This window comes from Rhagoletis pomonella, unplaced genomic scaffold (assembly GCF_013731165.1).
Source record: "Rhagoletis pomonella isolate Grant_MI unplaced genomic scaffold, Rhpom_1.0 Rhpom_scaffold_00334, whole genome shotgun sequence".
Taxonomy (NCBI): Eukaryota; Metazoa; Arthropoda; class Insecta; order Diptera; family Tephritidae; genus Rhagoletis; species Rhagoletis pomonella.
This window is the reverse complement of record NW_023458888.1, coordinates 49,294-62,593: the sequence shown is the minus strand read 5'-3', so window position 1 is coordinate 62,593 and position 13,300 is coordinate 49,294. Positions and strand designations below refer to the sequence as shown.

At 35.0% G+C, this 13,300-nt stretch overlaps 1 protein-coding gene across 1 annotated transcript in view; it reads left to right on the top strand.

Annotated features, from left to right (window-relative positions):
- The window catches only part of LOC118750635 (proteoglycan Cow-like), a 68,450-nt gene that overhangs the window by 17,019 nt on the left and 38,131 nt on the right, over positions 1–13,300 (top strand). The window contains exons 3-5 of the mRNA XM_036485369.1: positions 441–519; positions 6,344–6,446; positions 8,425–8,643. Of these exons, the coding sequence (XP_036341262.1) occupies positions 441–519; positions 6,344–6,446; positions 8,425–8,643 (401 nt within the window). The remainder of the gene's footprint in view (positions 1–440; positions 520–6,343; positions 6,447–8,424; positions 8,644–13,300) is intronic.

Genomic DNA, 13,300 nt, shown 5'->3' with positions numbered 1-13,300 from the left:
AGATGAAGATGAAGATGAAGATGAAGATGAAGATGAAGATGAAGATGGGGATGACCTCAAAATAGCAGATCTTATTTTCTAACGCGTTAATTCTATGGGAAAATTTAACGCAGCATGCGGCACCTAGAATTATGGTAGAGAGGGGAGATTCTTAGAACTTCTTACCATTTTTAGCATCATTTCAATATCTATAATAAATAACTCAGCTGCCATTGAGAATGTAATCAAGTTTTTCGCCATATTTAATTTAAGATCAAGGTACCACAAATTTATCGACGTTTTACACTTTCAACCATATTTTTATCATTAAGGTTTTTCTTTGCTCGCGTGCGTTAAATCACTCGAGTACACATGTGTAATTGAAATTTTATCATTACGTACATATGTATGTATGCACTTTACATACATACGTTTTAATTTTCCTCCTTTTTGCCTGTTTCTTACAGATAAATAAAAACTCGCAAGTACAATCGAAGAGCATCAACGGCGAACGCAAGCGCTGGATCCACGATCCCACAAGTGAGTATACAAACATACATATATATGTACCAAACGTATATGTATTTATATATTTTTTAAGTCATAAAAATGTGCACATGTGTATAAAAAGGTTATATAAATCTGTATGTTTACTACCCTGCAGCAAAATTTAAAAACATTCTGGCAAAGCATTAGTTCCACACTACAAATTGCGCAGAACCGCCTAGAAACTATTGCAAGACGGATGCAAAAGGAGTAGGTTGAAAATAGCGTTTTGGTAGTGCATCCTTAAACATTGTTGTTGGTAAATTTAAATTGTTGCACAGTGCTTGGAAATTTAAGAAATAAGTAATTTGATGAAAACGAAATGAAATTAAATATGAGCCGGCGGAGCCTACCTACACATATTTTTTGTGAGTAATATGTAAAAGAAGGGTCTTTAAATAGCAAACACGGCCCTTTACTGAACAATTTGTTGCACTTGCTTGTAATGCTGCCAATTAAAGTAAAAGCAAACTAAAAGGGCGTGACTCGGGCTATTATTTTAAGCTGTGCTTCAATTTTGTGTGCAATGTCAGTTAGGCTACGCAGGCTGTCAAGTTCGCATATCGATGGCTGAGTGGAAGATTGACCTATCGAAATGCCCCATCTTAGAAAATTTTTCAACAACGCTCTATTTTAGAATTTGATTGAAAAACGCCCTATCTAAGAATTTGGTTAAAAAATGCCCTATCTCAACTGCCGATTCCTAAACGCCCCATTTCAGCACATTTTTAATGTATTTTCATTTGAGATAAAATTTCTGTAAACTTCTGAATAGGGCTTTCAAATTCTGAAGTAGGGCATTCTAGAAAAGTTTTCTGAAATTGGTCGTTTTCGAACTGGTTGGCGAGATAGGTCCATCTTCCACTCAGCCATCGGAATGTGTTTTTTCTCACAGAAAAATTTCTATCCCAAATCTGTCCCAGAGGTATACAGTTCAGAACGAGTTCAAAAATTCTACAGAGGAGATCAACTGTGACCTGCTAGGACTTCGCTAACATAAAAATGACAATATAAATATTTGATTTGAGAGAAATGAAGAACCAGTATCGTCTCGGTTCAAGCTAGCTCGGCGCGAGTTCAGAATAAGTTTGCTTTGCTGCAGGGTGGCGAGTGTATGTGTTGTGTGCTGTTCGTGCATTCTTTGTTTTTGGCTGCAGTAATCATATATGTTTTTTATGCGCGCACAAACGCAGCCATAAAGCCAGCAGGTGACCGCGATTTATTGCACGCGCTTTTATTTCATTCCCAACATATTAAGTGTCGGAGAGGAAGATGAGCTTGAAAAATGCACATCCTCTGTGCTGTGTGTGTGAGCGCGTATGTGATATGTACGTAAAAAGATATGGCGGATTAAAAAAATATTAAAGAGTGTTGTTTAAACGATGTTTACTTGAATATATTATTTTAATTAAATTAACGCGAGCAACGGAGTGAGATAGTACTATAGTGTAAATATTTCATGAGTTTTTAAAGACACAATGAAAGTTGGCATTTTTTTACTGATGATTTGCCAGTTCGACTGTGCGTTAATTTTCATTCATTTAACGAAACGGGTAGTTAACGTGAAAGTTGCAAAACTAGGATTTGCTAGAAATTATTCTTAGTTTTTTTTTTTTCAAAAGCAACCTGTAACCTCTAAAGCGACTTTGGCCGAGTCTAAAAAAGCATGCCAGTCCTTTCTCTTCTATGCCAACTGACGCCAATTGCAAAATCCAAGTGAATCCAAGTCCTGCTCCACCTGGTGTTTCCAATGCAGAGGATGCCTCCCTCTTTCTCTCTGTTAAAAGCATCGGCATCCGCGCACTGTGGTTCGGATCACAAATCTAGCTGGACGAAACTATTTAAACAAATACTCGTTGATGGATCTTTACACCACTTCTTACCTTACGAATCTGAAGTCACTTATCAAAAATTCAAAATGCCGGATCCAATATGGCGGACGAAAAAAAAAAAAAAATCGGTAGATTTCTGTGAAACTGGGTATCTGGGGGTTTTCTGGGTCGCTGATTACATATCTAAAGTCATTTACCAAAAATTCAAAATGCCGGATCCAATATGGCGGACGAAAATTAAAAAAAAATCGGTAGATTTCTATGTAACTGGGTTTCTGGGGGTTTTCTGGGTTGCTGATTACGAATCTAAAGTCATTTACTTAATTTACTTTATTTACTTCGAAACGAGCATTTTCATCAGATATTTCTTTCAATTTACTAATCACATAATCACGGAAACCTTGTTGTCTTTTAGAAGTTTCAGCAACACTTCTCCAAATGTCAAACAACTCACTTCTTAAGATTTTATTTACCATGAAATTTAAGATCACAGCAAGAAACACAAATAAATTTCAGAAAAAATTGTATAACAGCGCTTAAAGATTTGCATGCCTGTTGTGTAATTTTTTAATTTCAGAAAGGAGAAAATTCGCGAGTTACTATTTTTTTTTTTAACTCTAACATAACCAAAGTTTTTATAACTCCAAGTATTTTTCTGTTTTAACATACAACCCCTACCCCCCTCTCTCCCGTGGATCCACCACTGATCTTATATTTATATTCAGATACATTCCTGTTAATAATTACTTTTGAATTTTGAGATTTGACATACCGTCACTAAAATGTAAATATCTAAGCCAATTGGTTAGACTTGGTTGTCGAACTTACCCTCTGCATTTGCGAAGATGTAAAGAATAATATGCAAGTGGTTTTATAACGGCCTTCGGCGGCCTTTACTTTTCCTACTCTTTAATTTATTTTTTTTAATTAATCAAAACGACGATTTTTCAGAATAAATTTGCTTATACCAATGTGGACATAAATTACGTTATGACCTCTGAATCTATAGCGAAATTAATGTAATTTTTTGTTTATAAAGTCAATTTGCAATTATGCAAATATCTGTGAGTGCAATTAGCAATCTTTTAAGTTAAATTTCAGCTTTTAAAATAGAGTTCTCAAATAGGCGGCGATGACTTACCTTTTTTTGTTTGTTTTCATATGTTAATGCTTTAATAAATGCAATTTCTATTTGAATGTATTCCAAGTACCATTAGGTATTTTAAAAACAAAAAAAATTTTGACTTTCGTCCAGCTAGATCTGCTATCCGAACCACTGTGCCGCGTTGAATACTTTCAGAGCTGTAGCGTTGCTGTCCATTTGAGCGGCATTACCTACCCAGCGTAGCCGCCGGATTTTAATTCGCTGCACTATGTCTATATCGTTATAAAGCTCCTACAGCTCATAGTTAAGTCGTCTGCGATATTTGCTATTGTCAAAATCTTACGTAAAATTTTCATCTCGATTACTCCAAGGGCCGCCTCATCGGATGTTGTCACTGTTAGGTTTAGTTTAGAATCATATCGTCGTTTAAAGTACAAATTAAAATTATAAATTATTTTCTAGAGATTAAAATTACTCTTATTTCAAAATGGCACTCTTTTTTATAAAGCATATTGGGTTCCCCCATTTTCAATTTCAAAAATCTAATATCGGATTCTAAATCAGCGACTTCCAAAACCCCCAAAGACACCAAATCAATTTGGTTACTTCTCAGCTTTTGGCCAGCAAATAGTAGTCGCCAGACCATAGTGCACTGTAGGGACACGTAAACTTAATTTTGGGTCGTAGATAATGGAACTATGTGTGTATATACACTTTTTTTCCAAGATCGGATAATTTTCTCAAGATATCTTCATTTCAGGCTTGCATTCCAAATGACGAAAAAATTTAAACTTTAACATGAGAAATTTTTATCATAAACCATTACCAATATGTATCAGGGATGTGGCGAACATTTGCATTCGCATTCGTTATGCGAATGATTCGCATCATCTTACGTATTCGCATTCGACATTCGCATTCGCATCAAATGATACGAATGTTTTGCGAATGCCAATGTGTACATGGGCAGAGAGTCCACTCTAACATTGTTGAAGTGGCTCTAACAGCCCGATTATGTGTACTTGTGATAAATAAAAAAATGTATAATTTGTAAATTTTTTATTATTTATTATTTATCAAGAATTGTAATTCTAGCACAGAAATGTTTATGTCATTCTTAACAATCGCATTCGCATTCCGATTCACAAATATGACATTCGAAACATCCCTAGTATGCATGAATACGGCCATGTACGATATGGCGTATGAGTAACATTAATTCCTGCTCCTATTTCATACAAAAAATTATTGCACATTTTAAATTGACCATTCACCATCGATTTTTGTCGTTAGTAGCAAAAGAACAGGCTTTAATAAAAATCCGAAAAATTACAAAAGACTTTTGTTTTGATCTTTTCTTTGTTAGAGTTTGAATTTCTTTCTTATAAATATCTTGAGAAAATGGCCTAATCTGGAGAAACGGTAAACATGTCCATAATCTACGACGGTGTTTTTTGTATAGTTTCGAAACTTGAGATTTTCGGTGCAGCGTATTTCTCTTAGTTCTAAATCAATTTAAGTCACCTTAAGTTAAACAAAAAGAAACAAAATTTAGCGAGGTTTCAAGTACTTTTTCTAGGCGTGGAGGATAACGCTGCCGTGATTTGTCACTAGCCCGTCCTTTGAGCGTTAGTGAATTTATAATTAGTGAGCAGCTTATCCAGTGATTTCCATCAGTTTATGATAGTATAAGAAAGACAGCTATTGAACATATATTGCCAATGCACCAAGTGAGGTTTGAGATACTTTTTCTCGCCTTAAAGAGTTTTACGGGCTTGGAGGTCATATGTATTTATTTCAATTGGCTGACATATATTTTTATGAAGACCGACAAATATATATATTTTTTTTCAGTGTTTGGTCCAGTCGACTTTGTGGAGTCACGCATATTTTTTGCTTGTTTGCCAATTAGTAGTGGATTTTGAAAGCGAGCACCTCAACAAAACTACACAGACATACATATTTTTTTCTAAAGTTCGTACTAAAATATTTGGGTCGCGATGAACATAAATAGATTAATCATTCCCGATCTACGTTACTATAAACGCAGATTGAGTTAATGCAATCCTGGCTATACTATTTTTTCAAGTGCATTTAGCTTTCATTTCGATGCTGATAGTTGCAGGGTGTGCCACCATTTGACTAACGCCATCAGATATTGAACATATCTAACGAATTTTTTTGTCCCCAATATCAACTGAAATACATATATACATACATATATGCACATGTACACACATTTGCAATTTCATTTTCCGTACAATAAAGTTCAAAACCATTCGCGCAATAATGGCACTACAGCATTTTTTACTGGTTGGCGTTGGCTTGCAGGGCAAAATCGTGGAGAAATTGTTGCGTGTACCTGTTGTTGCGTTTACTGTTCCATCAATGACTTTGTTTGTGTAAATATGTATGTATTTCCATATGTATCTATGAAATTGTGTGCAGTCGAGAGGATGCCTATTGTGTAAAACTAAGTACATACATACATACGCACGGTACATAAAAAAAAGAGCGCACCGTTAAAGGCGCTTGGCAGCGTTGAAAAAAAGGATTCATTTGTTTGAGACAAAAAAATTAAATTACTAAAGTTATTTGTAGTGAGTCACGTAAAAGGTAAGCTAAAAAAATTTGTAATTGTCGAGAAGAGAAGACAGACTGCAATAAAAAATGCTCGTTTCGTTGATTAAACTCCATTTGGATGCAACTTACTTTGTTTGTATGAATGTATTTGCATGTACGAGAATGTCTAGGCGTATGCGATGTGCTTCTATGCATTTAGCCTAAGTGTGCTTAAATGTAATTAAAACATAATTGCTTAATCCCTGAGACTATTATTTACTTATTAATTACTTTTTCTGTAACTCTTATTTACCGCCAGGTGACCTTTGTCGGCCGTTAAATTGCAAAAAACGTGAAATTTGCCTGTTGGAGGATGAGTACAGCGCAGTGTGCGTTTCGAAGCGTGACTTACACAAGAATCGGTGAGTTTATTTAGTACAAAAATTAAGTAAAAAATAAATACACAAAATTACAAAGAACAAATACAGAAGGTGTAACGGTAAAATCGCATTTACTTACATGGATATATGTACATGCGTAATTTATGCGGTTATTTTTTTTTTTTAATCAGTTTACCAGCCAAGTGTGTACAACCACAATTTTATTCTTAATTTTAATTTATTGAAAAATTCTGTAATCCATCGGTTTTTGAACCGATTTTTCTTTCTAAACTATCGCTGAAAAAATGCTTTACTTTTAGTTTTTGTATGTGAAAAATTAACTCATACCGTACTTAGCATTATTATTTTTTAAATAAAAACAAAAAAATTGAAGCTAAGCATTCGGTATTTATTATTTTGAGCAAGAAATATCGATAAGTTTGTCTTAATACGCGAAGAAATTGTTTGTCCAGGACATAAGGTCTGCACTGTTCGCTCGATTGTCAATAAAGGTATCTCAAATAAAAGCGTTATTTTTTCAAGAAGAGTTGCCACCTTTTGAACAATTAAATTCCAATCATTTAATAATCAGTACCATTATAACTGCACCGTTCGGTCGATTGTCCAAAGTGAGGTGTCAAATAAAAGGTGTCAATAATAAGGTTTACTTTTTTGAAAAGAGTTGCCACCTTTTAAAAAATTCAAATTAAATAAAAAAAATCAATTATTACAAAATAGGTATCAATCGGAACTTGCTTTAAAAAGCTTTATTTCTTATCTTAACCATAGGAGATTGCCACCTGTTTAAAAAATCTAATTCATTTTAAATTAAGGGAGTTAGGCCGAACGAAAGGGGTTTCAGAAGGAGTCCGATCAGACCTTTTCCTGAGCCCGCCTTTAGACGAGAATGAAGAAAGCATATAGTGGACTTAGACAGAGTTGAGTAAGCTGCTAAAACAAAAAAAAAAAACAAAAAAAAAAACAGTGACGTTCGATTTTATTTTTATTTTTTTAGCAATTTTCTGCAGTGGAAAAATATTTCGAATTACTAGATTCTGACACATAAGTAAACTAGGTGAAAACCCGATTTATTCGATTGAAAAAATCCGATTTACTCAGCATTCGAAAAATCAAAATTTCAAAAAACAGCCTAGAAATAAAAAAAGTGCTTGAAATCGGTTTGGAAAAACCGACTCAATCACCCTAATTGATGCATACGTATGTATGTATCTAGATTAGACTGCATCACTCCCAATACAAAAAAAAAAATAAAAATCGGTACTGTTTTTCTATTGAAATTATAAAATCTATTTTATTTTAATCTGTTTTGTCTTCTGAGCGAACTTTTTACAAAAAGTTATTTATGAAACTATTTTTATTCATAAAAAAACTCCATTTTCGGAGGTATTTTCAAATTGGTCCAGTTCGCTTAAATCTTAATATTTTTCCGAAATATTTTGGTGGGACGTCTTAAAATACAATAAATTTTGTAGTCCCGGCGGAAAAACCGCCACTATTTTTGGTGATGCAGTCTAATGTGGATGTGTACATATGTATGTATATACATACACATATATTTATAAATTTATTTGTAAAGCCGTGCACACAACTCAATTAAAAAAGATCTGCCTACTTTACCGCAAACCCTCCGGCAAGCTATCCTTTTAATAACCCAATTGGCCACCTCACTCACTATTATAAAATCAACTTGAACGCCCAACTTTTTACAACCCCTTGCCAATCCAATATTACACTTCAGTCACACACAAGTGGCTGCTCTTGCATAAAAAGTTGAATTACTCCTTTTTAACTCACCTTTATCCATCCTGAAGATGTCTAAAAGTCCCCTACACCATTAATCTCCCACACACACTCTGCCAATACACCGCCCGGCCCGCTGTTGGTGACCATTAGCCAACCATTCTATCCTCCTCTGGACGGCTCTAAGCTGTCCTGTACTGTTGTGATGTCGTTGCACTAATTATTTTTATCTGCTTTATCTTTCGTCACCGATCTGTAGTGATGAAATAATCACGAAAGCCAAGTACTTGGAAGAGGAGGCGGCTAAGCGACGCGCAAACAAGGACATCACCAACCACAACAATAACAACAATAACGACAATGACAATGATGATGAGGATGCAAAGAATTTTAGCTCCGATGAGGATTCCCGTGAGGACGATGTCTTTTATGAGAACAACAACACAGCCGGCGATAAGGACGACGACGAGGATGAAGAGTGAGTCCTATACACATGTATATGTACATCATATATGTAATAGAAAGCATAGACGAATGAAATTAGTGGAAATTATCTATAAATGACTGGGTTGGCCGCCATAGGATTAAAAATAAGATTTTTCACATTTCATTAATTAACGTCAATTTTGAATGGTTGGAATGGCTTAATCTTCGTTTAAGCTGGCCGCCTTAATGCACACTACAGCTGTGCGCTGAGAAAGTCAGAAGTGAAATGTGTGTGAATTGATGGCACGTGTCGGTCGCACATTTTTAGGTGGGTGGGGGCGACTCCCGCATTGTTCGTTCGTTAGTGTGAATGAGTTTATATGAGCATCATCGGCAGCAGTAAATACTAAATGTGTTTGAAAGTCTGGAAGGGTAAGTGATTTTGGTTTCGATAGCACACATGTACATATGTATGTATACATATATGTGCAAATGCATAGGTGCGTGAGTGTATTAAAGAACGCTTGTGGCCTATTTTCAATTGGAAATGAATGGTTTGCCTGCTTTTCAACTTTTTTGTTGTATGGTCTCATGGCTGCGGTGGATGGCCTTAATAATAGCTTGACTCTGTGTTGTCTGCTATTCAGTTATTCTGTGAAAAAGGTTAATAGACTTTAAAAACAGGTCACCTATGAAATAATGTTGTTAAGTTGCAAAAGATAGCTGTTTTGTATGCACAAAAGTACAAATGAGATTAAGCGCCGCTATTGATTTTTGGGTGGCTTTTGGTTTGAACTTCTGCTTAATGAAAATAAACTACGGGTAGGTAATACATATCGCACATCCTCTTCAAAAGAGGCATAACTCAAAAATCAAATCTGAAAATCTAACTGCTTTTGTATAGTACAAATTCAGCGCAGTTAATATGAAAACAGGTAAATCAGTAGTTTTCTAGCTAGAGAATATATTGGTGCATTAATTGGAAATAAAGCCTACGGATTGATTTAAGCAAAATAACCGATTAATTTGTTTAATGGTTCCTCTCAAAATAAACCCGTTTTAAATATGTATTTGGATTAAATTAAAAAAAATTTAAGAAACTTTAGTTGATTAATTAATTAATTAATTAGATTTCTTAGAAAGATTTTGGAGTATCCACTTTTGTAGCTCATTCAATTGTAGTATAATAAAGTGCTAGGACTTACCATTGAACATACGTGACGATTTTTATATATAAAGAAAATGGGCGTATCCTTCAACAACAAAAAAATTAAATTAAATTACCAAAAATCAACCGTAGGTCATAGCTACTGAGTAAAAATTTGTGAAGTGGGCCACCATTTTTGCGAGGGTCGAGCTTTTTTTGTGCAATTATGTGTATATGCTTCACAACGATAAAAGAAAAATACAAGTTTCACAATTTTGCGAGATTCGAATTATTTCGGAAGTTATAGCTATTAAAATTTTTCGAATTTGTTTAGATTTTAATTGTTTTCTCGCGATAGGTATTAAACATATTTTAAACAGTTGAGAATGATGGTGTTTTCTTCCCATTTTTATTTTTTATTTTTTATATGGCCATAATTTTTTTTTATAAAAGTTATTAATTTTCTTTTTAATATTACTGCCATTTCAATGGCTTTAAAATCACGTTTTGGGTTAATATTGTTGTACGTTCTGTTAGTAATTATTTGCAAAAAAAGAAAAAATTTCCTGCATTGCATCGAGACGAAAGTTATTCACGCTTTTCCCTTGTCGCCCATTTTTTTTTTTTGGTATATTTTGTATGTACCTTTGAGTTGATTGTCATTTCTGCGGCTATCCTCATAGCGAAAACCTCCGCTTGAAATGTGCTGCGCTGTTCAGGTAACCTTGGCGTTCAGTTTCCGGCAGTATACTCCGGCACCAACTCCCGTTACCATTACAGAGCCATCCGTGAAAATGTTTAGGTATATACAGCGAGTTTTCATTCCTTGCTCCATGCTTCCTCTACAATCGTTTTGCGAAACCTTCGTTCCCAATTAATTCCTGCATATTCTATGGTTAACAAAATTTGGACGTCGAGCAAAACTCGATTAGCAGTGAAAACAATTCAGATTATTCTTTATAACTAAGCCGGAATTACTTCGCCAAATCATGAAACAAAAAAGAAGGTAGTTTCAATAAACAACTTTTTGATTGAAAAGCAGATTTTTTACAATTGCTCATATATTTGGGATTATGTATGAAATAGTTTTATTAACATTTACCTTTTAAATTAAAATCTTATCTTAAAAATGTTTAAATTTTTTACATTAAATACATATGATAACCACTTCGCAAAGACTATTTTTAGATTAGTAAAATTTTAGTGAACATATCGCACACCTAAATCTAAAGTGCGATCAACTCAAAAAAAAAAAAAAAAAAATGTTGGGCGATTTTTTTGCATAAATCAATTCATAGGACTTACATCCAATGGAAATATTTTTTCATCATGATTAATACATTAACTAGAAAACTACCGTTATACCTGTTTTTGTATTAATTGCGTTGAATCTGTACGATCCACAAGCAGTTAAATTTCCCTATCTGAATTTTGAGTTAGCTCACTTTAGTAGGTCAAGGTATGCGATATATCGTCACTAAACACGAATAAAAGCGCGCTAGTTTAGTTTGTTGGCGAAAAAAAGGAACATAAAAAAATATTTTACAGAAAAAGCCGCTTAAGAAAAACTAGATTTATACCTGGCGAAGGTCTGTCACTCCAACATCATTCCCCAAAACCTCTTTAGGGAATTTACATACTGTTACACTCGCAAACATAGTTAACCGCGCCGTCAAATATTTTTTTAGCGCGTCTTCCTTCGTTGTCAATGTCATTTGATTATTTCACAACTTAGCTAGTCAGAGGGTCACGTTCTGCGTTATTGTGAAGTGATAAAAATAACACTTTCACATCGCAATAAGTGCCTTTTCTTTAACCTTTCATTTCATTTCACGATAGCGCAGAACGGGAATTGAACCTCAGTAGGCCTGGGTAACCGCGCAAATTTTTTGGCGCTGACACACCAACTCCAGCGCCACTGTCGGAATCAGCACAGTGTGTTGGCGCAATTGCGCCTCTTCAGGCTAAAGCTCATTTCCTTTATTGCTGCACGCTTCACCAAAGTGAATTAATACAAGGTGATATCGGTTGAGAAAAAACTCAAGTATACCCAAGTTCACAACCCAAAAATACAACAAACCCATCATTTGCACATTCAGAAGGACCGCGACGAATTCTAGCTGTGCTGCACATTTTACAAGAGACATTTCTGTTTCGGGTGTTCTTTGCGACACCCGTCGTTGTCAGTGTTCCGGTGTTGAACTAAGGTGAATTAATACAAGGTGGTATCGGTTGGGCAAAAACAAGCCAAGTTCAAAACCCAAAAATACAACAAGGACATAATTTTCACATTCAGAAGGACCGCGGCTAATTTTAGCAACAATACCTTGTAAAAATTCGCCTTGTGCTGCACATTTTACAAGTGACACTTCGCTTTTGTGTGTTCTTTGCTGGTTCTTTGCGCCGCCCGGTGTTGTTAGTGTTCCGGTGTTGCTGGCGCCATTGCGTCACAGAGTTGTGAAAATCGGTATCGGCGCCAGTAACTCAGCTCTCGGTATCAGCGCAATGGCGCGGCATCGCACTGTGTTACCCACGGCTAAACCTCAGGACTATTACAGATTTCTATAACGAAGATGCTCGTTTGTTATATACACATTTCGGTGTGAATTTAATATACATATATTTAGGTGCCATATATTTAAGTGTCGTATGTCGTAAAGTTTGAACGATGTCACAAACTGCTTAATTGTCAGGTAGTTATTATGGCGACGAATAAGTGGCAATGGAACTAACTTATTTTTGGCATCATGCGCCAAATTGCTTAAAGGGCCAAAACAAAACAACAGCGGCAAATAGAGATATTTTGAAATGAAAGGCGAAGTCGATTCAAAAGATGATCAGTTTGTTCTTTTTTTGTTGATTTTCATTGAATAAAATTGATACTGCGAAACTACTTTAACTACTTTTTTTTCAAATCTGTTTACGGTTGTTTAATTGTTTGAATTTGTATACTACTTTTGTCCGAAAACAGATAGCTAGTAGGATTTGGTATACCTAAATAACTAGCTTACGTAGAATATCTCTGACATTTCAGATCCTCAGTTATAATAAAAAATATCCTAAATGCTCAATATTACTTCTACAGTTGCACCAAAGAAAATTGCTTTGTGACCTTGAAGGCACTTTACATGGTCAATCGAAAAAGGCACCAAACAAATGCCAACAACCCTAATAGTACAATTCTAAAATATTTTTTAGCTTTCACCGCTGCACCAGAATAGTGTTTTTCATTTCAGGAATGGAATGTAGGCAAGCATGTACGTTTTGTTGATTCTATTTTCATTTCACCAAACACGCGTGCATAGGTTCACTTATTGTTTTGCAACATACATATACAGATGTATCCTTACGCTAGCGTGTGCAAATGTACGTATGTACATATGTATGTACATATGTTTGTGCTTCTTTCGACATGCTCTCGAACCTTATCGTCTGACCTAAACCCAAATTGCGTCCAAACACGCGATTACACTGTTGACCTGCTGTTCTTTATTTTTTGTTTTGTAGAGATCCCATGAGCCGTGGCCGAGTTGCTGCTGAACATAGGCAATAACAACAAAAA